The 26,521-nt window shown below is 56.7% G+C and overlaps 3 protein-coding genes and 1 pseudogene across 3 annotated transcripts; 2 read left to right on the plus strand and 2 right to left on the minus strand.

Annotated features, from left to right (window-relative positions):
* Positions 1-214: 214 nt before the first annotated feature.
* LOC34624181 lies at positions 215-3,651 on the minus strand. The gene is made up of 9 exons (XM_026338052.1): positions 3,544-3,651; positions 2,775-2,973; positions 2,226-2,397; positions 1,834-2,108; positions 1,357-1,719; positions 1,115-1,186; positions 934-1,026; positions 614-684; positions 215-451 (listed from the first exon to the last, which is right to left on the minus strand). Exons 1-9 carry the CDS (start codon positions 3,649-3,651, stop codon positions 215-217), a joined length of 1,590 nt encoding a protein of 529 aa, XP_026193837.1.
* A 184-nt stretch (positions 3,652-3,835) lies between these two features.
* Positions 3,836-7,872, plus strand: LOC34617305 (adenylyltransferase and sulfurtransferase MOCS3). Its single transcript, XM_026338053.1, has 9 exons — positions 3,836-4,388; positions 4,601-4,652; positions 5,165-5,246; positions 5,438-5,541; positions 5,792-6,035; positions 6,186-6,362; positions 6,580-6,675; positions 7,012-7,305; positions 7,633-7,872. The coding sequence occupies exons 1-9, from the start codon at positions 3,836-3,838 to the stop codon at positions 7,870-7,872; spliced, it is 1,842 nt and encodes a 613-aa protein (XP_026193838.1).
* Positions 7,873-9,215: 1,343 nt separating this feature from the next.
* On the minus strand, positions 9,216-15,478 carry LOC34617306. The gene is made up of 11 exons (XM_026338054.1): positions 15,422-15,478; positions 13,968-14,963; positions 13,014-13,527; positions 12,392-12,534; positions 12,016-12,158; positions 11,586-11,676; positions 11,088-11,186; positions 10,731-10,796; positions 10,339-10,440; positions 9,668-9,814; positions 9,216-9,272 (listed from the first exon to the last, which is right to left on the minus strand). Exons 1-11 carry the CDS (start codon positions 15,476-15,478, stop codon positions 9,216-9,218), a joined length of 2,415 nt encoding a protein of 804 aa, XP_026193839.1.
* A 5,243-nt stretch (positions 15,479-20,721) lies between these two features.
* Positions 20,722-25,503, plus strand: LOC34624235 (annotated as a pseudogene).
* The last annotated feature ends 1,018 nt before the right edge of the window (positions 25,504-26,521 follow it).

A 26,521-nucleotide genomic window follows, 5' to 3' on the forward strand; every position in this document is an offset into this window, starting at 1 on the left:
GAGAGAAGAGCTGCATGCGTTTCCAACCGACAACCTGCACGAAGAGATTCTCGCTGTTGTCGGTATGCAGAGGCGACACCGTTCCCGCGGGGCCCACCCAAACCAAGCGCGTTGTCTCTGTCTCTGCGCCTGCACAACCACAGCCATAGCAGCGGTGCGACAGCAGCAGTCAGATCGTGCGTGGCAGAGCAAATTGACGAGAAAATGGAAGTCGTCAACTGAATTCCCTGAGCCGAGTGAACGTACACGCCTCGATAAGATCTGGGAGCGGTGCCTCCTTCGCAAGGAAGGGCAAGTGCTCTAGCAGCGCATGCTGCGCTAAATACCCAACGGGGCCCCCAGCGGACGACGGGGGCCCCTCTGTAGCACACATGGCAGCGGCACACAGAGTCAGCCGTCCTTGATGTTGCGCGCAACTCCCCATTAGCGGCGGCGACCCGCCAGGCGTCCCCTACTCCCCTTCTTCCCCCAACTGTTGCCGCTCTCGAAAAACAGAAGCAGCAGCTGCGGAGCAGCTCCCCCAGGCTCTACAAGGCACATGCGCAGCCCTCGCTGCATGCACGCCCTCGTCGCCTGTACAGCAGCGCATGCAACGCAAGTTACTCCGCGGTGCGATAAACTCGTTGTAGAAATCTTCGAAAGCCATCAGCCGCTGCGTCCAGCCCTCCTCCGCATACGAGCTCCCTAAATCAACAGCAGAATCAGCAACGGCTCCAAATGGCAGTAACAGCGAGACGTGCATGCACGCCGAGGGGATCCCGTTGGCTTGCCGGGGGGAGGTGGGAGGCGGCGAGGAGGAGAGACTCAGACAGCAGTCGCAGTCAACACCAGACAGACGGAGACGCTGCACTCCACCAGGCAGCGGCAACGGCTGCAGACGCCAGCGCACAGATTCGACTCCGCGTCAGACAGCAGAGCCTTCGCGGCACTCACCAATTTCCACGGGAACAAGGCGATGCCCCAGACGTCTCCGGAGACGGCTCCAATCTGACCACAGCTTGACGCAAGGCCATGTTCGCGCCGCTCCTGAATCCGCACCGAACGAAACCTCTACCCCTTGACATTTAGCCTCAGGCTCCAGCCACCTGTCCTCAATAATGTCACAGGCCAGCGCCGCACTTACCGCGGAGGATCAGGGGTTTCTGCTTGTGCAGATAAGACACCAGAAACTCCTCGAAGTCAATAGCTGCAGAGAGACAGACAGACGGGCAGGCAGGCAGAGCATCCGCGCCAAACCCTAGCCGTGCAAGCAGCCTCTCTAGGACTGACCAGAGAAGAACTCCCCCAGGCCCTTCTTCGCGAGTCGCAGGCAGGCAAACACAGCGAAGGCAGCAAGCTGTGGCAAAGAAGCTCTACCTGTCCTTTCCTCCACGGAACCTCGCCGTCTGCGAATGAGCACCTGAGGCAGATCCGAATGCTCGTGCGCCGAAGCCTCGCCAAGAGCTGTCTTGAGGCTCTCCGCGTCTTCAGAGCCTCGGGGGATCTCCCCCCCCCCTTCCTGGCACGAGGCGACAACGGCTTCGCAAGACGCAGCCAAGCGCCCAGGCACGGCAGCGTCCCTGCTGCTGCTGCTCCCACCACTACCACGGGTGTTTGGCGAGGCGTTCCGCTGGCGCTGCTGCTGGAGCTTCAGCAGCTGGTCTCGCAGATCGTCGAACGCAGCAGCGGCAGCCGTAAGGGGCCCGTAGAGGCGAATCTTGGGGCCCCCCATAATAAGGCCTGCCTCGCGAGCACGCCGCACCCGCACGCCGTAGAGCCTCGATCTCACAGGAAAGAAGGGAGCCAGGAGGCTGTAAGTCACAACAGGGAGGGAGACAAAGGAGCGGCGCTCACCCAAATCCACATATCGAAATCCAAGGCGCAGACCCTCTTCCGCCGTCTGCGACAGATCGGCATGCACCGCTTCCGACGCTGTCGCCGTCCTGTCTGCCGCAGGAGCCGCTGGCGGGACTGTTGCCTGTGGCGCACTTCCCGCTGCTGCGTGTTTTTCCGCCGCAGCAACCGCCACAGCGGCACTCGAGACGTAGCAGAAGCTGAGGAGAATGCAGGCAACGGCAAAGGCCTCACGGCACCAGAGCGGCACGGCTTCCCAGTGGCCAGTGTGCAGCCTGCGGAGCATCGCACGCCCAGGCGAAGCGCGGAAAAGTCTCGAAAAAAGTGCCAACTCCAGTGCGAAAAAGGCAACAGGAGGGTCACATGTACGGCTGCTGGAGGGGGCCCCTCACCGGGTCCACGAGAGTTCGTGGAGGTTCTTAGAGGCCTCGTGAAGCGCCTCAAGAGCAGCGCGTTCTTCGGCTGAAGAGAGCTCTTTCCCGCAGAGTCGGCTTGCACTGCTAATGCGCGGCTGCTCGGGAGACCACCAGACAGGTCCCTCCTTGCTGAACAAGATCTCCGGCCCTTCGGAGATGCCTCGAACAGTGCAGAGGCCTTCTGTGGCAGCTTCCTGCAGAAGCGCGACAAGCCCTCCTTCCTGCAGCCGCGGAGGAGGTGAACGCAGGAGGGCAGAAGCAGCCCAGAGACAGCTGCTAAGAGACCAGCGTTCCGAAGGAGCTACTTCGGCCCCCCCCCCTGCAGAAGAATCCGAATCGCAGGAACGGCAGAAATACGCTGCAGGGCAGGGCTGCGTAGCCGGGAGAAGAAGCAGCAGACTCTGAAGCCGCCACGGCAAAAGGCAGGCAACGAACCGCAGAGGCGGATACCACGACAAAGGCAGGCAACGAACCGCAGAGGCGGATACCACGACAATGCGGTGATCCAAGCCTACGTCTTATTACGCATCCCGAAAGATCGCTGGGCTTTAGGTTCCGCTAGGGAAGCGGAAGGCGAACAATGCAGTGCCTCGACGAAAGCAAAAGGTGTAGCAGCAAAAACAGCGGCAAAAACAGCGGCAGCAGAGTAAACTTGCCCGCTGAAATCTCGTCTGCGAGGGTCTGCATCTCCTCGGCAGTTATTCCTGCGGCGGCGCAAAGGCTCCTAAAGGCCTCTCTAAGCCCAAGGGGAAACAAGCCAATAGGGGGGCCCCTCGCCTGGTTAATGGAGGGACTCTGCTGGGGGGAGGGCCCGGAGGGGGCCCCAGGGGGGCCCTCTCGTGCCTCCAGCGCTCTCCGTACCGGCGCAGACTCAGCAGAATGAGGCTGTTGAATCGGTTCCCCAGGTGGCCCTTCCAGAGGGGGCCCCCGCAGTGGAGCGCTGTCTGAGCAGGGGCACCCTTCCATGAGATGCTTCCTCTACACTGCCTGGCTGATAGCGGCGAAACCAGGACTGTTGAGGAGCAGCCACTGGCGCTCAGGGTACTGCAGAAGGGTCAAAGGCATGCCTCGGGGATTGGAGGCGCCGGAAGATCAAGGGAGTGACCGCAGCAGGAAGTGTCGATACACCCCGTCAGCAAAGCGGCACACAGGCACCCGAAAGGGCCCTCTTGACTCTCTTCTTGGTTGTGAAACGAAGCCAATTGGTTTGCAACACTATTTCGAACTCACCACGGCTGTAGGCTGCCTCAATGTAGGGCCCCTACGGGGTCGGTTTCCCACCAGGGGCCCTCGCGTTCTCGGGGGGCCCTCCAGTTCCTCGACCGCCCAAATGGCTCCTTCTACCCTTAACGACCGCCCCAAAAGCCTCATAAGGATCCGTATACGCCTTTTTGAACATCATTTTCAACGAATAAGAGGCGATTGGAGCCTCTTTATAGGGCTCCGCGGGGTCTTCCTGCGGGGCAGCTGTCTGTCCACCAGCCTTCCAGAGAGGACCTTATTCACCAATGGCTGGCAGCGAAGCAGCAGCAGCACTTGTAGCCGCGTGAACGTGTAAGCATCCTGGCGACGCGCTTTCTAGCCAGATGGAGAGCTTGCCAGCTGAGCGAACGTCTCCCTCCCTTCCGGAGGGGGCGTTGTTGATTCTCGCCGGGGGGGCCCTTGGCTTTGCTGCTGCGCACGCGCATGCTTCTGCCGCTGCCGTGTGGCGGCTGGCGCGCCAAGCCTGCGGACTGTACACGGAGGAAGGCCCAAAGTCATCTTCCCCCAGCAGCAATAGCGGCGATTGCGCAAGCGAAAACGACAACACCAGCAGCAGCAGCGGCACAGAGGCTATAGGCTTCCAGCCGTTGTTTGTTGATGCAGGAGCCATGGTGCAGAAGCGGCGACCGTGCCTCCTGCGGCTGGCAGTAGAAGCGTCGGCTACAGCCGAGAAAGGGGCAGCAGCAGTTCGTGCAGAGGGCTGCTCGTTTCTGTGTCTTCTTTCGAGTCGCCAGATACACAGGCATGGGAGGCAACTGCTGCTGCCTTCCTGGGGGATAGAGACTCAGAGACGCGTGGCTTCCTGTAGAGTGCTCCTGGTCGGCGCAGGGGGCCTGGGGTGTCCAATTGCCCTCTATCTCACGGGAGCTGGAATAGGTTAGCTGATCCTGCCTGTGCTTCTCATGCCGCCGTTGGAAAGTGCAGATGCAGAATACGTCTTCTCGGATGGGCCTGTAGTAGCAGCACTGACAAAAGAGGCTCTTTAGAGCCTCTTTTCGTCTCCAGAGGTCACGACAACTCGACGGGCAGGGAGATCGATCCTGCATGCGCTGCTTTTTTGCGGCTTGTTGGGCTTTTTGCTGCTTCAGGGCATTTGACGATTGTAGATGGAGATGTTATAGATGCCACAAATCTGCACAGGTAGGCTTAAGGATTGCGAATTCGCGATGGCGTTCATAGCCTCTTGCTTATGCTGCTTGTCGGGCTGCTACTGTTGCTTGTTGTGGTGCCACTGAGGCTTAATGTTGCTTGTTGTGGTGCCACTGCTGCCTGTTGTGCTGCCACTGCTGCGTGTTGCGCTGCCACTGCTGCCTGTTGTGCTGCCACTGCTGCGTGTTGTGCTGCCACTGCTGCGTGTTGTGCTGCCACTGCTGCCTGTTGTGCTGCCACTGCTGCGTGTTGTGCTGCCACTGCTGCGTGTTGTGCTGCCACTGCTGCCTGTTGTGCTGCCACTGCTGCCTGTTGTGCTGCCACTGCTGCGTGTTGTGCTGCCACTGCTGCGTGTTGCGCTGCCACTGCTGCCTGTTGTGCTACTTGCGGTCCTTGTGCTCTTGCTGCCGCTTGTTGCACTGCTTGTTTGCTGCTTGTATTGCTGCTGCTTGTTGCGCTACTGCTGCTGCTCCTATGTCATCCTCGTGGGTTTGCTGCTGCAGACAAGTATTCTTCAAGGAGGCTGACGTGGGGAACAGCAAAAGCCTAGTCCTTGCGCGGGCCTGCCGAGCTTTAGATTCGCAGGTATGTATCCGAGTCATTCATAACAGTAGCCTTACAGGACTGGTGAGCGCTGGCGGAAACGCTGCTGGGGTGCTTGCTGTGTGAGCCTTACAGCAAGAGCTGAAGCAGCTTGTGCACAAAAAACGTGTGTGCCGCCCTGTAGGGTTGCTCGGAGCCGAAGGCGTTTTCGCCGCTGCGTTGTTGCTGTTTAGGGTTCAGTTTCTGCAGTAGAGGCCTTTGTGAACTGCGAAGTCGCTGGCAGCCTTGTCCAGAAGCACGACATTGTCATTGACGCTACCGACAATCGGGAGGCGAGGTGCTACGAAATTCGCGCTTTCTGCTGCTGCGTGGGCTGGACTGCTGCCGGTGTGATCGCTGCTTTGCTGTCGTTGCGTTGCTGCGGATAAGGGCTTCCGAAATCCCGTCAGTGTGAGCAGCAGATGCGTGCGAAGGCTCCCGATTCGGCGCGTGTAGGGGCGCATAGAGCCTGGCGATGGCGAGCTGTTGTTGCTGTGCGCCAGCAAACCTTTTCAAGGCCGCCTGCGTGTGCTGCCTGTGGGCTTTAGGTATCTGCTGAGCGATGCATGCGTCCTCGCTAAAAGGCCCCTCGTCTGTGGCAGCGCTATCAAGAAGGAGGGGCAGGTGGCCGTGTACAACTGGCGGGGGGGCCCCTGCTACAGGTGCCTCTTCCCCCCGCAAGTGGGCAGTGCCGGGGAGTCTATAGGGGGGGCACCAACTACCAAAGACGAAGGAGCATGCGACACCCACGGGGTGCTGGGCCCCGTTCCGGGCCTTATTGGCCTTATGCAGGTGCGCGCTGCTGCTGCAGCTGCCGTGGCTTGTAGCCATGAAGGCAAAGGGGCCGCTGTCAGGGAGCAGAACACGCGAAAGAAAGCAGCTCTCACGCTCTTGACTGCCACTCGCTGCTGCGTTCTGCGGGCTGCTCTGAGGATTCTTCAGGCTCTCGCCGCACTGGACATTGCAGCGTCTCCTGCCCTCGAACAGGGTGCTGGGACAGACACCGGAGCCCTTCATGCCTCCCGCATGTACACCTATGACGGGGATGACGCACAGAAGCCGTGGCGATCTTTTGCCATCCGTGGAAGGCAGAAGACATGCATTGGTAAGGCCTCCACGGTGAGGGCCTGCTGCCCTCGATGTACAGTGGCGCGGCATGCGGCTTTCGAGGCGACGCACAACGACCACTGAGGGGCCTCATGAGCCTCAGGGGCCTCATGAGCCTCAGGGGCCTCATGAGCCTCAGGGGCCTCATGAGCCTCAGGGGCCTCATGAGCCTCAAAGGCCTCAGGGGCCTCAGGGGCCTCATGAGCCTCAGGGGCCTCATGAGCCTCAGGGGCCTCATTGCAGAGAGACAGTGTTTGCGCCTCATTCTTGTGCTGGGATGTTCGCCGCAGCGTGTGGCAGCAGTCCTACGATTACTGCCTTAAAGGTTAGTCCTCTCAGCCCTTCTGGGGGGCCGGTTTCCCTGTGCACCCTGTGCTCTTTCTCACGTGCTGCACACCTTCTTGCTTCGAGCTTCCTTCAAAAGAATCAGTGTTCACGCCTTCCCTTCTGCTGCTGCTCCCGATGAAGGTGCTGCAGTGGCTACACTGCTCACTGCAGCAAGAGCTGTCGCTTCAAAACTGCTTTTTTCATTACCCCCGCTGCCGTTGTTGTTGCTGCTCCTGCTGCTCCTGGTGCGCTTTGTATAGCACTCGTATTTGCTGCCCTAATATATGCTGGTGCTCATACTGCTCCTGCTGCTCTTGGTGCTGCTTGGCCTCAGCCGCGTCCAGAGTACACCGCTGTTTGCTGGTACCCTCCAGTGCCCCCGTCGCGCCGTATGCAGGCTCACGACTTCGCCTCGCGGTTGGCGCTGTGGGAAAGAGTCTGGCAGCTCCCTCCACTGTCATTTGCTGCAACGTTGCTTCGGCAGGCAGCGGCAGCTGCACAAGCTCACATGATGGTGCTGATCGATGTGCGGCCCCGTACTCAGTTTGTAGTTGCACACCTTCCATACTCTTTGTCTTGGCCTCTAGACGACCTCCTTAGCTACGTTCAGTGGAGGCAGCAGCTGACTGCAGAAGCAGCAGCGGAAGCGTTAGGCACTGCAGGAGCACCAGGAGCCTCTCCTGGGGTGTGCGCGGCATTCGGGCCAGGTGCAGCCGTAGAGGGGGAACGGAAGCGGCGAGCTAGAATCGACTCCGAGGTAGGTGTACCTCAGCAAGCACGGGGGAGAGGAGAGGGTGCATGTTGTGCCTTTCGCGTCTTGGCTCCCTTGTGGCTGCTAAAAGGACCGGTGCTGCTGCTGTTGGCGTAGGTGTAGAAACCCCCACTGGTGTGCTTGTGGTGCTGGGCTGCTTAGGAGACGGCTCGGCTTTTCGAAGAGCTCTCAGGCCTGAAACAGGCAGAGACAAGGGCCCCCTTCTCCTCTCTCTCCTTCGTGTTCATCTGCCGGAGAGGTAGGGACTCTGCGATAGCCACAGAGGCCGTGCATGGTTTGCTTGTGGGTACGAAGGATCCCCCTGAAGGGCATCCACCGAGCACTTCCCCCTTCAAAATTAGCGATCGTGTGAACGCGCTGAATCTGCATGGAGGCTTAGAGGCCCTCGTAAAGGAGGGTCTTATTCGAATGCCCGTTCCCTAGAGGCCACCCCCTTCTAGGGTGTAGTCATAGATGGGAGGCCCCTTATGAAGAGGCCCAGAGTAGTGCGATATCACAGGGGTCTTTGACATCCTTCTACTAACGGGGGTCTGGCGGGCTGGAGCGAATACTCTCCATTTTTGCAGATTTTTGTGTATGTGGATGGAGACGACACACCCCACGCGTTGCAGCAGCCTGTAAACGGCGCGCCATGGGAGCCATCTATAGTGCAGAAATCAATGAGTATTGACATAGGGGGGGAGGGCCGAAGAGGTGACCAAAAAGGCCGAGGCTATCGGCAGAGGCAAATAACGTTGCATCCCAGACGGATCCAAGATGTAGGCACTGTGAACGAGACGACTGGACCATAGGCCTCAAAGGGATCTCGGTGCAATTCGTACTGCCATAGTGGCGGGCAAATAATAGAGCAGAGGTCACGTCATTAGGCGCAATTGCAGGCGAATACCTCAAGCTAGCTGCGTACTGGAGAAAGCATCCGCACATGACGCAGGGGGAGGGAGGCAGATGCAGAGCGTTAAGCATGAAGCAGCGACGAGGAGAGCGTGAAGAGCGCTTAGAAAAGAGGGAGACGCAACGCCAACAGGAGAGAGGATCACGCAGGAAGAATCTGTGGAAGGCAGGACGGGAAACATAGGGGCCTACATATAAGTAAAAGATGTGCTGTCGTGACTGGTGCCGCAATATATATGTATATATATACTCCATACATGCATATATACACATATATATACGTAAATATCGCATGATCCTATGATAGGTAGTGCGGTTAGAGGATCTTCGCCACCACGGAGAGTGAGCGTCGTTTAGTAAGGTGCGAGACAAGGAAGTTTCAGTGTCCTTCCGCATCTGCAGTCTCTCGCTATTGGGGGTAGGTCCCTTGTGTCATTTTGGATTTGTTCTAAAGATTCGCGTATCCGTTTCTGCGTCTGGCAAGCCCTTCTCGCGGTTTGTTTTAGGGCGCACCAACGGGGGCACAAGGAAACTTTGAATACGCAAATGTCGGCCTCTACTTCTGTCAGCATTTTCAAATGCGTATTGGGCGTCTATGGGGCCTCTCCGCAGAAGCTGTCTAGGGGAGCGGCCCTCATTTTGTTTTGTGGGAAATCGGGTGCGAGGGGGCAGTTCTTCATGGTCCTATAGCTAATGTTGCAAGAGAACCGTGACTAAGACTCTGGAAACCTCTGTACCTGGCAAAGCAACCAGCCACAGGGGCTTCATGAACGGCGTGGCGCTAGGAGGGGGCATGCACCAACCGGCGTCTCTGGTGTGAATGGGAAGACACTAGAATTCCTCACCGCGAGTCGTGGACTTACACCGCCAGGCAGTTATTCCTCCGTTTGCACTGAAAATTCTTCGTCGCTGCTTTGTTCTTCTACCCACTCCTGCAGGAGCGCACAAGGGGGGAGTCTCTGAGTATGAGAGGCTCCCAGGGGAGGTATCAGAAGAAGCGAGCGACATAGATACAGGAGACAGTCATTGGGAAGCGAGAGGGTCGGAAGACACAGCCTCTTCTGCAAGCTCTGCAAGAAGTGCAGCAAGAACACGCGGCATATGCATCAGGGGACGGCAGCGTGACATACGGCTCATAAACACTCGCGTCAAGACGGGCCCAAAGAAGAGGCACACTTTTACGAATGTAGCGAGAAGTGTTTGCTACAGGAGGAAGTGCTGAAAGAAGCGAGAGACAGAAGGGGGTACAGAGGGATTAGGCTGGGAAGAAGAATGTGCCAATGAGGCGGGGAGGGGGCGAGGCATCGAAGCAAAGCAATCCACCAACCCCGAATTTTTCAAGGTTTTCCTCTTCGACAGCGTCAGCGGCAGCAAGGGGAGAACGTCCTCCCCCAACCTTCCCGCTTGCTCCAATGGCCTCTGCCGCGCCCTCCCCGACAGCCGCAGTGGCGTCGCCTCTGACAGCAGGAGCTTCCTGAAAAAAGTAGAGCGACAGCACACCGCATGCACACCTCCCTTCACAAACCCCGAACCATGCACGGAAAAACAAACATCTGGTTGCAAAAAATATAGCAGAGGTCAGGCATACAGACAGACAGAGACAGAGAGAGAGATAGAGAGAGAGACACACAGAGAGAGAGAGAGAGAGAGACAGAGAGTGACAGAGAGACGAAAACGCGGGAGGGCTAGTGAGAAAGTGAAACATATATATATACATATATATATTTACGTATATATATATATATTTAGATACTCATACATGTATACATATACACATATATATTTACATATACATATGTACATATATATCTAAATGTCTGTAAAAGCGCTAGCACTCGCATAGAGCGTCACGTGAGACAGCCGCGTGGAGGGTAAATTGTCTGCCAGATGGAAAGGGGCGAGAAGCGCAGGCCGCAACCGCTTTGGAGTGCCGATCTTCTGTCCTAGTAGAAGAGTTTTGACCATCGAGTGTACGCCATCTTGACCCCTTGGATGTACCTGTTTGTGTTGAGAAGGAAGACAGCTCGCTCTAAAGTCTGTCGTGCCATCGAAGAAGAAGGCCTCCACAACTCGCCCGTCGAAAACGCGTCCCCGCATCTTCTAAAAGTCACTCTCAGACCACACAGACAGACAAGCACGCATACCTAGAGGCTCCCCCAAAAAGCAGCTAGGAGGAGAATGAAAATATCAGAAAGGCTGGAGCTAAGGGCCACTAAGCGAAGGAGGGAAATGACGCTCTAAGGCAGCGGCATGGCCTGTGGGGAGCACACTAATACACCCCCACTTTATCGTTGGGGGTATTCTCTACATTCATACACATACACATACATACACATACACACACACACACACACAGAGAGAGAGAGAGACCGCGGCAGACAGACACCCACCTCGATGACAGCCTCCGCATCTTCTGTCTGCTTGAACTTCACGCACACTACGCCTTGCGGATGCCTCTGCATAAATCTCAAACGAATTGCGGCAGCATCCGAAGACGTAAGGGCACGACTCCCAGCCGGCACTGCGCGCACTGGACCCCTCCAGCAGGGAGGTAGCCTTGGCTTTTATGTACCCCTTTCAAGCGAGAGCCTCTTTTGGCAAGCTCGCGAGCTTCTCAGCAAGCAAATCGGGGGCTGCGAGGACGGTGCAAAGGATGCGCCAAGCAGTGTGTTTTGTGTGTGGTCGAAAAGACAGGGGGGGTGCTACTCAGGAAACACTCCCTTGCATGTGGCTTCGTGTCAGCCTACCGGAATAACAGTAATTTTGTCGGGATGACGGACTTTGGCGATTTCCTCCAAAATCTCGAGGCGCAGATCTTCGTAAAACTCAGCGCCTTCCTCGTGCTCCTGAACAGCACAACAAACCCCGCAAAGAAATGCATGCAGCAAGCTCGAGACAGACGCGCGACGTCGCAGCAACTCCCTTCGCGCCGCTGGACAAGTGCACATCTTAGACACCCCACAGGAGAACCTCTGTTCGTGGGTGAGGCTTCGAGAAACGACTCACAGGAAGACATGCCAGCCACCAGAGGAAAGCACGCCCCTATACAGAGGGACTACGCGCAGGCGCTCCAAGAAAAAGAGAGCCAGATAGAGACAGAGACAGACAGAGACAGATAGAGAGAGAGATACAGAGAGAGTCTTAGGCCCTAACAGTGGCATGCAGCATGCAATGATCAGGCAAAGGAACCGGATGACGGCATGCCAGGGATAATGCGTTTTTTTCAAGCCTCTGAAATCACTAACCTCTGCCTCCTGCAGAGAATACATAGGCCTCAACACCACGATGTTTCGCCTCGACCGACCATCCGCAGCCTCCGTATCCCAGCTCAAAAGCCTAGTGAATACAGGGGCAGACACAACATAGACGGACATGTTTGTACTTGTCGAGAGACAGAAAACAGTCCTCCTCCCTCCCCCTTCCTTCCTTCCCTCGCCTGCCTAAGAGTGAGTGTATGTGGCCTTCTTCTCCGGCGACTCTCTCTCTACCGTAAAGGCTTCGTGAGTTCGAAGGGTACCCCGCTTCTCCATCTGAAGGCGGAGACTTCGCTTTCTTCGAATTCTAAGGCCTTCCCCACTACGCCCCCCGTGCATCGAGCGCATGTCTCGCTGCAGCTCCCGCCTCCGCATGCACAGCCGGCTCGCGGAGGCGGCTGAAACCGTCGACTCTGCACACCTGGCTTGCTCTTGGCGAGCGGCGAGAATGCGCTTGCGACGTCTTCTCAGAGCCGCCTGCTGGACCAGGGAGACTCTCGCAGTCTGCTGTGAAGACGCCTCTGTCTTCTGCTCTTGCTTCTTCGAAAAGTCTGCTAAAGAGACCTGTACGTGCAAGCACTCGAGCGCAAGCGGCTGCCTGCGACTCTCTACGCAGAGACTGAGCTGCTTCAAGACACACAGTGTGCAACGCAAAGGTGTGGTGCTCGCTGCAGCAGCCCTAGCCTCAAACCTCCCCACCCCACCCTCAGAAGCCGGCACACACCCCCCCCCACCGCGCCAGACGACTCTTTCCGTCTGGTGCATTGCTGCGCATGCAGCAGACGTGTCAGTCTTGCCTGAATGGTGTGAGCCTCGTCGACGGCGTACTGATCGAAATAGCGAATCGCTGTTTCCACGCTGGCCTCGTGCGCGAAGCTGATGAGACAGTCGCCCTTAAAGAGGCCTGCCTCATCAGTGTACAGGCGAATCTTGGGCTGTACTGACGCCAACACGTACCACATACAAAGATGCACGCGCACGTCTGCATGCATGCATGTATGCATGCAAGCACAGGAACGGACAGACAGCGGCTGCTGTATACATATATTTATAGGCTTATCCAGCCTAACCGACAGAGAGCCCTTTGAAAGCCTCCCCACCTTCAATTTCCTCCATACGTATATGCATAAATATAAATATATATATATATATTATATACAAGCCCACCAGCCCGACCATGTAGGCTCGCATAGAAGCGTCCACAGAGACACACATCCACATGCATACACATACATATGCATGCAAACGCACATATATACATATACATACAAATATATATACATATGCCTACTGCTAGAACATATGAAGGCCGCTCCGTTCTGTGAGAGAGAAAGAGAGAGACAGAGAGAGAGACAGACAGCGAGAGAGACAGCTTTAGACGCATGCATGAGGAGTATGGGGTGTTGCTGGCAGTCTCACGCGTTTCGGGGTCCACCTTGAAAACACCCGCTTTCTTGAAGAGATCCGCAACATCCTTCTCGGTATAGGTGAGTGGCAGGCCGCTAACGTAAATATTTGGATTTTTTTTAGGTTGTACGAAGAGGCCTTCATCCCGTTTTCTCTTTCGCCTGTCTCTGTAGGCTCGGCGCTTCTCTGCGTTCTCGAGTTTCTTCCGGAGCGCCTCCAACTCCTCCGGCGAGAGGGCTTGCTGAGAATTCTCCGCAGCTGCCACACCCCCGGCGAGTGCCTCCTTCTCCCGTCGTGCGGATGGGGGGAAGCCTCCCAAAGAGGCGTCGCCGCGAGCGTCGCCAGCAGCCACTCCCTCCCCAGAAGCGGCGGGAGTTTTCTGACCCTTTCCAGCCGAGCAAGACCCCTTCACAGCGGCTGCAACGGCAGCCAACACAAGCGTCTCGTCCTGCAGACTGCTCCTGCCATCACCACCAACCCCACCTCCACTCCCGTCCGCAGCCGTGGCCACTAAGAAATCATAATCCTACACACCCGTCCGCAACGCAATACGAAAAGGGACCCCTCCTGCAGCGAAACGCCGTACCTACGCGTTAGTGCGTAAGCACTGAAGAGTCATGTGCTCACACAGCACGAGGCAGCGCCACACCAGCAGCAGTATTAGCACCGACGAAAAGACAATCATAGAACGGCAAGAGCGGCCGCCACTGCGAAGGGGCCCTCCTGCCCTTTCCCCTCCTCGTGCGGCACCACATGCATTGCAGCAGCAAGAGCACGCAAGATGCCGCAGCAGAATGCCGCTCAGGCAGCCGAACTGGGGGAGAAGGATAGAAGACCCTTCCCCCTACATATGTATACATACATATACATCTACGAGGCAGGGTGGGAGTGGATCGCGCATGCCCCCCTGCGCCAAGCCGCATGCACCGTGCATCGCTATACGGGGTAGGGTGTGGTCTGTGTTACGTGTTTAGTTCGCCAAAGCTTATCCACAGTGTCAAAGACCATCCACTGGCCGTCAGGAGCGCAGTATTTGAGCGCTGCATCCACATGCGGGAAGGGGGCTCTCGTCGCCGCTGCTGCTGCTGCTGCACCCGCAACTGCAAGGACTGCTGCCTTCTCAGTTGCTGCTCTCCGCTTCTTTCCAGGAACTGCTGCAGCAGCTGCCGCTGCGAAGGCAGCAGCCGCTTCGGCTTCTGCTGCTATCTCCGCCTTCGCGGCGAGCGCTGCTGCGTCTTCCTCCTGCTGCTGCTGCTGCCACATGCGCAGTGCCTCAGCAACAACTGGATAATCGCATATAGGCGTCCACTCGGAGGCCCCTAGCCGCAGCACGTAAGTCAAGCCGTCTATCAGATTCCACGCAAAGTAGACTCTCAGAGCTGAGAGGCTTAAGGGGCCGACAACGCCTCCCTCAGCTCCTGCGCTGGCGTCTCCCGGGGAAGCTGCAGCGAGCGCCCCTCCTGCACTTGTGCTGTCTGCGTTGCTGCTGCTGTTGCTGCTAGGGGGTGTCTGGGAGCACTCCTCTGCCTCGTCGCCTCCCCCAGATACGGTCCGCTTATGCCCTGCTGCACCGTCCCTGCCCTCGGCAAGAAGCGCTGTAGCGTCGTGTAAAGGCTGTCTTAGCGGCTCCTCTCCATGCTCTTGCTGCTGCTCTTGCTGCTGCTCTTGCTGCTGCTCTTGCTGCTGCTGCTGAGCTCGGCGTTCCTGCTCGCGCTGGAGTACCTTCAAGGCATCCGGTGGAAGAAGGACATACCATTCGGCTTCCTCTTCTGCTGCTGGGAAGCCCTCTCGGGGGAGGGAGGTTTCCATCGATGAGTCTCCCGCGCCTCGCTGTCCACCTTCATTCCTAGAATCCGACTGCGCTGTTTCAGAACCCTTAGAAGCCTCGAAAGGGGCAGCAGAGGCCCCTTGCGCTTGCTGCTGCTGGGCGTCCATAGCGCCTGCGCTCTGACCTGCTGCTTGCTGCTTCTTGGGGATAACTCTTCACGAGCGACACACCCGGGGAGCAGCCGACGCAGAGAATGCAGAGTTCGCGATTTAAAACCAATTATATTGCCAGGGGAGCAAATTCTTCCAGAGCGCATCCAGGGGGAGGGATGCACGAGGGGCCCCCACCGGGGCCCCTCGTGCATCTGCGCATCCCACATCCCTCTCCTCGCAGTACGGCTGTGTGCAGACCTTTCAATATTCGCAGCGTGCAGATCACGCTCAGATTATTCGAATCTCGTTCACAGAGAGGGAGGAAATAGGAATTTACCACCTCCACCCCTGTCCTACGCCATCGCCCCCTCAGACACCGGATACAGCTCTCATGCATCCATAGAAATCGGAAGGGAGATCCTCGTTCAGCGCTTGACACCCTAAATAAAAGATGCTCGATATCTCGAAGGGCGCAGAGAGCCCGTGTGTCGCAGACTGACACAAAGACTACCCCAGGCGCTCAGCTTCACGGTGCCACTTCCGACTACACTGGCCATTGTTCGTGAAAACCTGGTAAAGAGCCTACCCTTCTTCCGTTTTGCTGTTGGTACATATCGCAGTGGATGCAGAGGTCTCTCAGTTCAGTGCGATAAGAATCACACGAAAGGCGATCCTTTTAGACTCCAGACTCCATTCAAGGCTAGTAAAAGGTACTGACTAGCTTTCTAAGGCATGCCCTTCTTCTCCTGCCCCCACTCCTCAGTGCGCCGCCACAAGAAAGTTGCACAAGAAGGTTGCGCCTGTCTCCACGCGCTCAGCAATCGATCATTCCCCGCTAGCTGCACAAATCATCTAGAGCACACCCAAACAGTATCGATTCTTCTAGACTTTGAAATATGCTGCTCCGCAATCAATAAGATCGTACAAAGAGAAGACCATCAGTCAATTCTTTACGAATACTTTGCCGAATACAACTAGGGCAGCAGGAAGTGCTACACTCCCCCCTCACATTCCAAAACAAACACACGCCCTCTTCTTACCTGTCCGTGCCTCGAGATTATTCGCATACAGAACAACGGAAAAGAGCCCTCGCACTCTCGCCACTAGCCAGGCAAGGAGAAACGCCAAACAGTGCACGTGAGAAAAACAAACGTGCGCACCAAACGTTAAAGTGGAATCAACAGGACGACAGACTTGCACCATAGCCAATAAGGACCGAGGGAGTCTACCGGCATGACTGGGGCAGTGCGACGGCTCCCTGTTGTTGGAGCGCTGAATGTGTGAGCCTCTTGCTACGCGATAACAGAAGACATTTATACTTTGCAAAGGGAATCACAATACACACTAGTTCAGGAAAGCCTCGGCGCCTCTTAGAGCCTAGTCTGCACGCAAATACAGCCGGTGCATGCAACATAATGGACGTCAAAGTCCCAAAGAGGCATGACAAAGAATGTAGGGACAACATACCTCAGGTTGCCTTTGCATAAAACTGAGAGTAGTGCAGACCTCAACAATGATCAGCGGAAGATTGTCCAGCAATATCCAGAGCTGAAGGTACCTATTTCAGGGAGAGCCTGCATTGGGAAAGGGCACTCACCGAGGAACGCGAGGAATGCGCTCCATGGCGATTCGTCATGTAAACCAAGCAGAGCTGCAAATGCTCCCACAGGTAAGGCAGCCTGCAGCCGCGCTTCCGCCAAATACAAACTCGACACTACGAGTGCGAATGTGCAGCGACGTCGTTTGCCTGCCATCAGGGTTACTCGAAATATGCTGGGAAGCATCTGTGAATTCCACTGCCTAAGAGAGAGCTGATCGCGTAAATTGTCGCCTATGCTGCCAAGATGTGAAAATACGAAGTTTTGCCTCTTAGTTGTTTTGATTGGAGTTCAAAGGTTTACGCTTATGCACCACCTTCCGTCCTTCGTCGGCACCAACACAGGATATGCCTTGTATATCCATGCGCTTTGGCTAATCCAACAAAAGCACTCGCCTGCCGATGAAGATCCTCTTCATGCTCTCGAGGCTTCCAATGCTGCACAACGTGGCTTTGGGCGGCCATGGGTTTTTGCACGATACGGCGCACTGGATGACTAGCAGGTGGTGAACCTACTCGCAGCTCACCAATAACCCACAAACTTCTACTTAATTTTAACACACTCATGCTATTTTTCGGCTTGACATTCAATCATGTACTTCAGCAAAAAATGCAGTTGCAGAGGCACTAGGACCCGATGCAGGCTTAGAACCATCTTCTCGTACTGTGCTGCTCAGCCGCCAGCATAGAAGCTCTGCCTCATCTTGTTGTGGAACGTACTCTACACTACTCATCAGATATGCAGCAGATGCGGTTGAGCCCCGCACGAAGCGCTTCTTCCTACCGCTTCCTGCCACTCCAACCTCCACAACGCGCAGCTATGGCCTCACGCGCGCCTTCCGACGCCTTCCACGGAGTCACCAATGGCACCCCTGGGAGTACGTCATGATGCATAGGGCCACCACAGAGGTTAGGGAGCAGAGTTATATAATCTAATTTTGACTGAAGTAGCATTAAACTGCCGCAGCCCTGCGAGTCGCTGCGTTCTGCTAGCCGTCAGCAACCCTGAGCCTACGGGACTGCACTGACGAGTTTGCAGGCAGAATGCACCACTGTGCTGCCTCCTCGAATATCTGATCCATTTCCTATGCAGCGCCAAGTAGCACCAACAGTTCTTGACTATTAATGTTAGCCTGTACCGCCACAGAACTGATTGGCAGTAGGGCGCCAACTGTTCTAGTGCACCGCAGGCTGCGTGGGGATTTCCGTTTCCTGATGCTCCTTCAGCGCTCGACAGGCAGCCAGCTCCAGCTGGGATCAATCCTGTTGTCGTCGTTATTGGCATTTTGCAAGCGCGTGCAGTTCCCGATTGTATGATCGAATGCTCCATAATGAGAGCAGATGCGGTGTTGGGGTTGTCTGGTTCCTCTAGAAGTGCTGGTCCTATCTGGCTCCCTTTTCGCGCCCACCTTAGACTGCAGGCGAAAGTTAATCGACCTAGCTCCACATATATAGGCTCTAAGTCCCAATTTGGCTTTTTTTCAACCAGTTAAGCAGGAGTTGTGCCCATTCGCTCTAAACACGTCTGCTGGTCCGCCATTTGTAGTTGGTTTGCCCCACTGGTCGGATGTTCAATGAGTGAGTTCATTCCCACCCCGCGACCCTCCAACACATCATTTCGAACAGACTTGAGACGAGCCACTGACAAAACGGCTTTTCGTCTACATAATGGCCTTTGTGATCCAAAGTTTTGGGTGCCGCGATGTACCATATTGTTGATAGGTCGCCGTACTTGCGCCCCTTCAATTCTTAGCCCTTGCTGTTTTGTAATTCTGGTTAAGGCTTGCATGAAGGCTTGAATTGTAACAATCCCTGCAAGCGAACCATTTTGCTGCATGAATGGAGCGCCCACGAACGTACTGCCTTCTCCAATACTCTTGCCGTAAGGATTAGTAGTCTCTCTCCATCTGTTCTACTAAGGGAGGCCCTAAATTCCAGACCCAATACATGTTTGATTACAAGTTTTTGAGTGGGCTTAGAAAGAAGCTCTCTTAATCTCGTACCCTGTCTTGTTAGGGCTTCTTACACAAGCAGAAATGGACACGAAGTGTGCGCCTATTTGCCGGCTCTGAGCCATCCGAGCATTCCCTGGTTTTGCACATGTCATCGAGAGCACAGCCATACAACAGTGCGTCTTATTGTAACAAAGTTGGAGTAGTCTGCAATAAATAAGGTATAAAGACAGACAAACCGATTAGCCAATTAACTGCAAGGTATTTGCTACATATGACCAGCGTGGTTGGAAGCGTTCAGAGAGCTTACTTCGCAACATCATGCCGAAATCTGTGGGGGACGCCGGCAGGGCAAGGCAAGAGTTTCTTCAAGAGGCACTCAACAATATCCTATCAAGCTTGTGTTGACGACGGAATCAAGTTTCCCTGCCAACCGCTGCAACACTCTTGCAGTATCGAGCTAACGCTTATCTGCGATAGTATGCTCTACCAGCAGCCAATACAAATTGTTGATTCTTCACTCAATGGTGATTTTCTATAATATGTGTAGCGAAGCATAGATAGGGGTGGCTGCTTGGCCCGCTACGTGGAGCGCTCTGTGCAACCTGCTCAAGTGCAGCCTTGCGTGTCGCTCCCTCGGCAACCCTATGGCTGTCAATGGATAGCTATTGCGACAGGCGGCTAGCTATGTCGATATGTGTACATGCACTGTGAAGGGTTCAGCGGGCAAGGGCATTCGCAGCAGTATTCGCAGCAGTAGATGGATGGAGCACTCAACCGACCACAGCAGTAGATGGATGGAGCACTCAACCAACCACAGCAGTAGATGGATGGAGCACTCAACCGACCACAGCAGTAGATGGATGGAGCACTCAACCAACCACAGCAGTAGATGGATGGAGCACTCAACCGACCACAGCAGCAGGTCGGGCTCTGGTGGCACGTCTCTCCGGATGTTGTTAGGATTATTAGTAGGCAGTTGCCGAGTAAGATTCCACAAAGCGCGATATCGAAGCGCACATACTTCAGCAACCAGAGCAGCAGCCGTTGCGGCGATCGCCGGATGATGCCATCGCCGCTGCTGCTGCTGCATGCAGCCCCAGTCATTAGCCTGTTTCCGGGCATGCGGCAGCATCAGCTGCTGCTAGCGCCGCCTCCCTTGTGGCCAATCGGCAAAGCAGTCACGGTTTCAGTTCGCTGACAGGCGACCAAGAGCACTGGTACCGTCTCAGAGACTGGCAAATCAGCCACTGGGGCATGCTGCATCCGTTGGTGGAGCTGAGGCAGGAGTGTGGTGACGGCGGCGGCAGGAACTTTGGTCGCAGTCTCCGTGGAATTATCACTCCATCCGTGCAGAGTTCGTCGAAGTGGGCTGGCAGAAAATTCCGGGGAAAAAGTCGCATCTTTCAGTTTCGCCAGGAGGCTACAGAAGCGAGAGCAGCGCGGCGGGTAGCTTTGAGGTTTGATAGACCATCCGCAGGAGCGCGCTGTATGCCGCAGCAGCAGCTGCTGCGGCATGCAGCTGCTGCTGCCCTTGCAGTCGCCTCCCATGGAACGGAAGCCTTTTGACGGTGTTTGCTGCCGATTTCTATCCAAGTCATAAAAGCGGCAGCAGCGGCAGCAACAGCAGTGTTACCGGCTTCCGGAGAGAGCTTGTTCTCTGCTGCTGCGCGAGCAGCAACGGCGGGAACCTGGCGGGAGGGGAGGCTGTGGTGACAGAAAGCCAGAGGAGTCACTACTGAAGAAGCTCTAGCCAGCATCACAGGGCAGGCAAGAAAGAGGTCTTTCTTCGTAGCCTTTGCCGGCACCAGTCTCCCCAGTTTAACAGTACCAAGTGCAAGGGATGGCGATCTCCAAGAAGCGCACATGTAGGCGCTGGCCGTTTGTTCCTCAGGACCGATTTCCATCATTTCAGCGAATAGCTCCCCGCATTCGGCGCCTCGTTTTGCAGCAACAGCAGCAGTGGCGGCAGCAGCTCCTGCAGATCCGGGAGCTTCGCATACAAGCAACTCAGGTGCATAGTTCGCCTCCAGCGAAAAGCAGCAGCGGTAGCAAGAACACGGTTCCCACCACCGATGTCGTGAAGCAGCAACAGGGTGTGTCTTCTAAGCTAGCTGGCGAGCCGCAGCAGGAGCAGCAGCAGGAGCCGCAGCAGGCAGCACTAGCGTACAGCTTCTCCACAACTGAAGATGCTGCAGAGGCAGAGGCAGGATCTGGAGGAGCAGCTCCCGAGGTAGGGGACGTGGAAGAGATGGCGGAAGGGCTCGTTGGCACAGCGGATAGCAGCGATACAGCCACGTTAACAGCAGCAGCAGCAACTCCTCAGACGTTTGTGCTGCAATCGGAGGCGGAGCGTGTGGTTCGATGTTGGTGGCTGAAGCGGCACTTGGCAGCGAAGCTACAGCAGCGGCAGCTGCTGCTATCGCTACTTGTGGAAGTGCAGCAGCAGAGATACGGGTTGCTAGCTGCCGCCACTGAGGAACTGCGGGCTTCAGATCGTAAGGAGCAGCAGCGGGAGCAGCAGGCATTCGAGCACCAACAGCAGATGGAGCTGCATGAGCTGCATGCGGAAATGTTGCGAAAGCGCATGGAGCAACGAGCAGAAAGAGACAGAGCGCAGCAGCAACAGGAGGCCTCGCTCCGGCGGCTAAGAGATGGCAAGCGCCGCAGGGTTGGGGAGACTGATGAGGCAGTAGCAACAACAACAATAGCAGCAGCAGCAGGTGCAAGTGCAGCAGCAGCAAGTGCAAGTGCAAGTGCAGCAGCAGCAACAACAATAGCAGCAGCAAGTGCCACAGCAGCAGCGCCTCCCGAAGGAGGGAGGCCAATGCTGGAGCAGTCGAGTCTCCCCCTGCATGCAGGTTCTGCAGTACAGGCTGCAGGTGCAGCAGCAGCAGCAGGAGGAGCAGGAGGAGCAGCAGGAGCAGCAGCAGCAACAGGAGGAGCAGCAGCAGCAACTGCAACAGCAACAACATGCGCCTCGGCTCTGCCGCAGCCGTTTGGCTGCGACCATCCGCAGACCTCCGTAGAGATGAGCATGCAGTATATGCTGCCATCGAATGGAGACGCTTCCTTGTACGGAGATGCTGCTGCAAGTCTTGCACTTCAGCAGCAGCAGCAGCAGCAGCAGCTCTTGGGGCGGGTTCCTTTGACGAGGAGCAGCAGCAGAAAGGCGCTGCGGCAGCGGCCGTCTAAGGCTGCGCTCTCCCCCCTGGTTTCCGCAGCAGCAGCGGCTCTCGGAAATCTGCTGCATGCGGCGTCGAGCGAGGCGCAAGCTACCGCTGCAGTGGCAACTCCCTGTGCTGCCGACGCAGGCCTTAGCAGCAACGGCAGCAGCAGCAGCAGCAGCAGCAGCAGCAGCAGCAGCAGCAGCAGCAGCAGCAGCCTCTCTGCCTTCCGTCAAGGCCGCATCACTACGCGGTCGACATCCCGAACGGCTGCTCGAGCAGCAAAGAAGGGGTTGCTGCCGACTGCTGCCGCTGGTGCTGCTGCTGCTGCACCAATCAGCCTGAGCTCGCTGTTGCACACCCCCGCCTTCGCAGCAGCAGCAGCAGCGGCGACGGAGCAGCAGCAGCGACAGCAGCAGCAGCAGCAGCAGATTTTGCTGCCAGCGGGCCTTACGGCCTCGCACTTGGCGGCTTTCAATGCGAGTGCTGCCGCGTTGAAGCAGCCGGGAGGCGCCGCCTCAGCAGCAGCAGCAGCAGCTGCTGCTGCTGCTGCTGCCGCAACGGCCGCTACGCCGCAACAGCAGCATGGCTCCGCATTGATGCAGAAAAGAGAAGTGGGGACTGCCACAGACGCACAGCAACTGCCAGAGAGCCTCCCTGGAGGCGCTGCTGCTGCGGCACAGACGCCATCCTCAGCTTCGGGGTCGCTGCTTCTCTCCAGCGCTCCCGCGGCAGCGTGGGCAAGCGGCAGCAGCAGTGGCAGCAGCAGCAATGCGAGCGCTCTGACTCCCTCGGGGGGAGGCGCAAACGGCACGGCCTCTGCTGCAGCGGCTGCTGCTGTAGCTGCCGCTACAGGCAGCCCGCTGCTGCAGACAAAGCAGCTGCTTTTGGGGGTTCCTCTGTGGAGTCGTTCTGGCGCTGCTTCAGCAGCAGCCTCAGGATCAACAGCTGCTCTTGCGGGATGCAGCAGTGCTTGGACTGCTGACGGCAACAGGTCCGAGCAGCAGCAGCAGCAGCAGTTTCAGCAGGCGGCTACAGCAAGTTTGCTGGCGGCCGCTGCTGCTGCAACAGCTGCTGCCCAGTCTCCAGGCAGCGGGAACGGCAGCAGCGGCAGCAGCAGCGGCAGCAGCAGCGGCAGCGCCACGGCGCAGCAGCAGCAGAAGCCTCCCTCGCCTTCGAGGCTCCCGGCTTATCCGCCACTGCAGCAGCAACTGCTTCAGCATCAGCTGCAGCAGCAGCTGCTGCAGCAGCACCTCCAGAACCAGCAGCAGCAGCAGCAGTCCAAACCCCAGGGCGTAAGTCAGCAGCAGCTGCAGCAGCAACAACTCCTTTTGCATCAGCGGCAGCAACAACTGCAGCAGCACGCGTCACAGCAGCAGCAGCTGCTGCTGCTCCAACAACGCGCATCTTCTCTGCAGGCAGCTACAGCCCACGGGCAGCAGCAGCAACAGACGCAGTCGATACAGCAGCAGGGCCAGCTGACTGGCGGGATCCAGCAGCTCATAGGGCAGTCTTCGCAGCAGCAGCAGCAACAATACACGCAGCAGCAACTGCAGCTCCTGCAGCAGATACAGCAGCAACAGCAGCAGCTACAGCAGCAGCAGCAGCAGCAGGGCCAGCTACCGGCGGGGCTTCACGCAGCGTCGGTACAGCATTTCCTGCAGGCGCGACAGCAGCAGCTGCTGCAGCACTTCCAGCTGCATCACTTGCAAGTCAAGGTGCAGCAACAGCAGCAGCAGATGCAGCAATTGCAGCAACTCCAGCAGCAGCAGCAACAACAGTCGCAGCCAGCGCAGCAGCAGCAAGCGCAGCAGACACAGCAACAACAAGCTCAGCTGCAGCAGCTGCAGCAGTTGCAGCAGCTGCAGCAGCTGCAAAGCAAGCTGCAGCAGCAGCAGCAGCTGCAAGGCCGTCTAGGCGGCGCCGCGCAGTTTCCTCCGCAGCTGCTGCAGCAGCGGCTGTTGCAGCAGCAACTGATGCAACAACAACTGCTGCAACAGAGGCAGCAACAGATGCAGACTCCACAGGATGGAGTGCAGCTCGCTGCACGGCTGGCGGTTCTTAGCAGCGATGGCAGCAGCAACGCAGCGTTGCAGCAGCTGCAGCGGGCAGCTTCCGCAAGCCACCCTGCAGCAGCAGCTGCAGCAGCTGCTGCACTGCAGCAACAGCTCGGCACACTGTCTACGGCGCAGTCACCTGCAGGCAGTCTTTTGCGTCCTGCAGCAGCCCCCGCTGTCGCGCAGTTGCTGCCGGCAGCAGCAGCAGGAGCAGCAGCAGCAGCAGGAGCAGCAGCAGCTGGCGGGATGCTGTATTCTCCGGGGACGCCTCTCCTGCCTCCGCCTCAGGGGTCTCCCCTTCTTGCGAGTGCTGCTGCTGCTGCAGCGGCTGCTATCTCCGTCCCGCTGCCACCTTCCGCGGCTGCTGCTGCTCCCGAGGCAACTGCATCTGCTGCCGCAGAAGAAGACGCTGCAGCTCATTCTAAGAGTGCAGCTGCTGCTGCGCCTGTAGGAAAAGAGTCTGCGCCTAGGGGCCACTCAGGAGCTTCGAAAGACACAGCACCACTCGCGTTCCAAGTGCAGCAACTCCCTAGCGCTGCTGCCGCTGATGCTTTCGCTGACCACCTGTCATCCTCCGAAGACATCAAAACAGCAAAAGCAGCAGCAGCCGCGGAGGCTCTTGTGTCGGGAGCAGTAGCCCGTGACGCCGCCGCTCAACAACAAAAGCCGCTGCAGCAAGTGCTGCAGAGCAACGGGGAAATCGCTGGATCTGCGTCTGCGGCGTGGGAGACTGCGAAAGACACTATGGCTTCCTTAGCAGTGGCAGCAGCAGCAGCAGCAGTGCCCCTTTCAAAGAGTTCGAGTGGCGAAGCACTGGCTGACGCACCCTCGACAGCTACCCCGTTTGCAGGGTCAGAAGCCGCAATCGCACAGGAAACTGATCTGGCTGCATTACCAGATCAGCAGCTGCCATCCGCAGCAGCTGGTGACGAGGTACTAACGCCAGCAGCTGCATGCACGGCTGCTGCGAGTCCAGCTGCCGCTGCCCTTCCTCCTGTGGGGCCCCAGGCCGCCTCGAATTCTGAGAGGAAGCCTATTCTCTTGGGTACTGTGCAGCCTTAGGTTGCAGGGAGGGAGGGGGTGCAGCGATGTGGGGTAGTGTGCGCTGCGGCAGTGTCGCTGCCATGCGTAGCAGGAGGGACGATTGCAGGGAGCAGAGGGCGTATAGAGAGCACTAGTGTAGCTGCCACCTGGCATGCGATCTCCCTCCTGCTACTGTGTGTGTGCATGTCTAGTGCGGTTGTTTTTGCCGTCGTTCTATAGAGACCCCAGTTCATTTCCAGCGAACTGTGCGGCCGGCTCGTAAAGCTGTACCACCGAGTGTACATACACCTCGACGCCCCGATCGCGCGGATTTATTTTTATAAAGAGGGTCTGGTCTCTTAAGAAGCCCGAGAAAAATAGCTTAAAGAATGGCACGTTAGGGTGCGCGCAACCAATGCGAAGCCCAACAGTGGTCAGGCGACTCCCTCCGTTTTAGGGTCTGTGAAGGCCACCTACCCCCTGTGGCGTCATGGAGTGTTACGAGCTGAGGTTAGACACTGTGGATTTCACCGGTAATACGGCGCCTGCAGTAGACGGCAGGAAGGGGCATAGTATCCGTGGGAGGAGCCTGAAGGGCTCAGAGGGGAACTCAAAAAGATGCATATGGGTCACAAGGATGGTTGCAGCGAGTTCTTCGCCTTCATCGAGACGCCAATGGAGAGGTATTAGAGGCTCTGTTGCTTGGAGCACCCTCTTACCCCCGCTTTTCGAAAGCCTGGGAGGCCTTGCAAAAACGTGACTGCTGCTGCCTCTAAAAGCGCTTGAGGGCAGGGGCTATAGGCCCTGAAACGGTAAGCGACATGGCGAACAATCTCAGTGCGCTGCTAGCTTCCTATATTCACTGGTGAAGAAGAGGCTTCCAAAGCGCGAAGTTTGCTGCAAAAAGGACTGACTGCGCCGCCACACAGGAGACACTAGACGGCCTTCGTGAATGGGTGCTGTATGTATGATGCCATGTGACGGCCTCCGCCTTGTCAGTGGACAGCAACAGAATCGACGGTCTATTGTACACTCATGTTGGCGAAACATGCATGTAACTCTAGGGGTACGTTTATACGTATTTCTATGCACGCGCATGCTTATACCTGCAAAATTGTTTATTTGTAGGCGATGACACCGGCAAGTTCATCTCACCAGCACGGGAACTCTCTGCAAGAGGCGGGGGACTATGCCAAAGACACCAGCACGCAGGAAAAAGCATACTAGACAGCTTTCTTGACGTGCCGCAAGCAAACGAGCCTTACACAAGAGTGCTTTTGTGTTCATGCAGCTACAGAAAGAGGTAAAAGGACAGGGCACAGGTCCAACGGTCGTTGCTGTTTTCCAATATAAAGGAGCGGACTGACAAAAACACGAAAAAAAAAGCCGCAGGCTCCCACAAAAGCTGTACAACACGATGTTAAAGAGAAATGGGCATACAAAAATGGCAACTATGAATAATGTGCCACTCCTTCGTGCCACTGTAGAAACCGCCAGTCTTCAGTTTGAGACCAATAAGCGACCAGGGGAGACGGTCAGGTATCAGGTGCACGTGATCAAATCATTGAAGTGGTGAACAGTAAATTCCTGGACGTTGACGCACCAGGCTACGAGCTTCTCAATGCGCAGAGGATAATGGGAGTTACTTGGCATGAAAATGATTTTTCGAGGATTAGTTGGTCAACAGGAGCACTTCGTGTAAGGTATTTGTTGGCCGACTCCTGAGTCTATACTCAATACAAGCTGGATAGCGGCCCGTTGAGGTGTATGCGAAGTGCTTTGCCAAAGAGCTTCCTTCTTCTCT

This window comes from Cyclospora cayetanensis, unplaced genomic scaffold (genome assembly GCF_002999335.1).
Source record: "Cyclospora cayetanensis isolate NF1_C8 unplaced genomic scaffold, CcayRef3 CcayRef3_contig_224, whole genome shotgun sequence".
Classification (NCBI taxonomy): domain Eukaryota; phylum Apicomplexa; class Conoidasida; order Eucoccidiorida; family Eimeriidae; genus Cyclospora; species Cyclospora cayetanensis.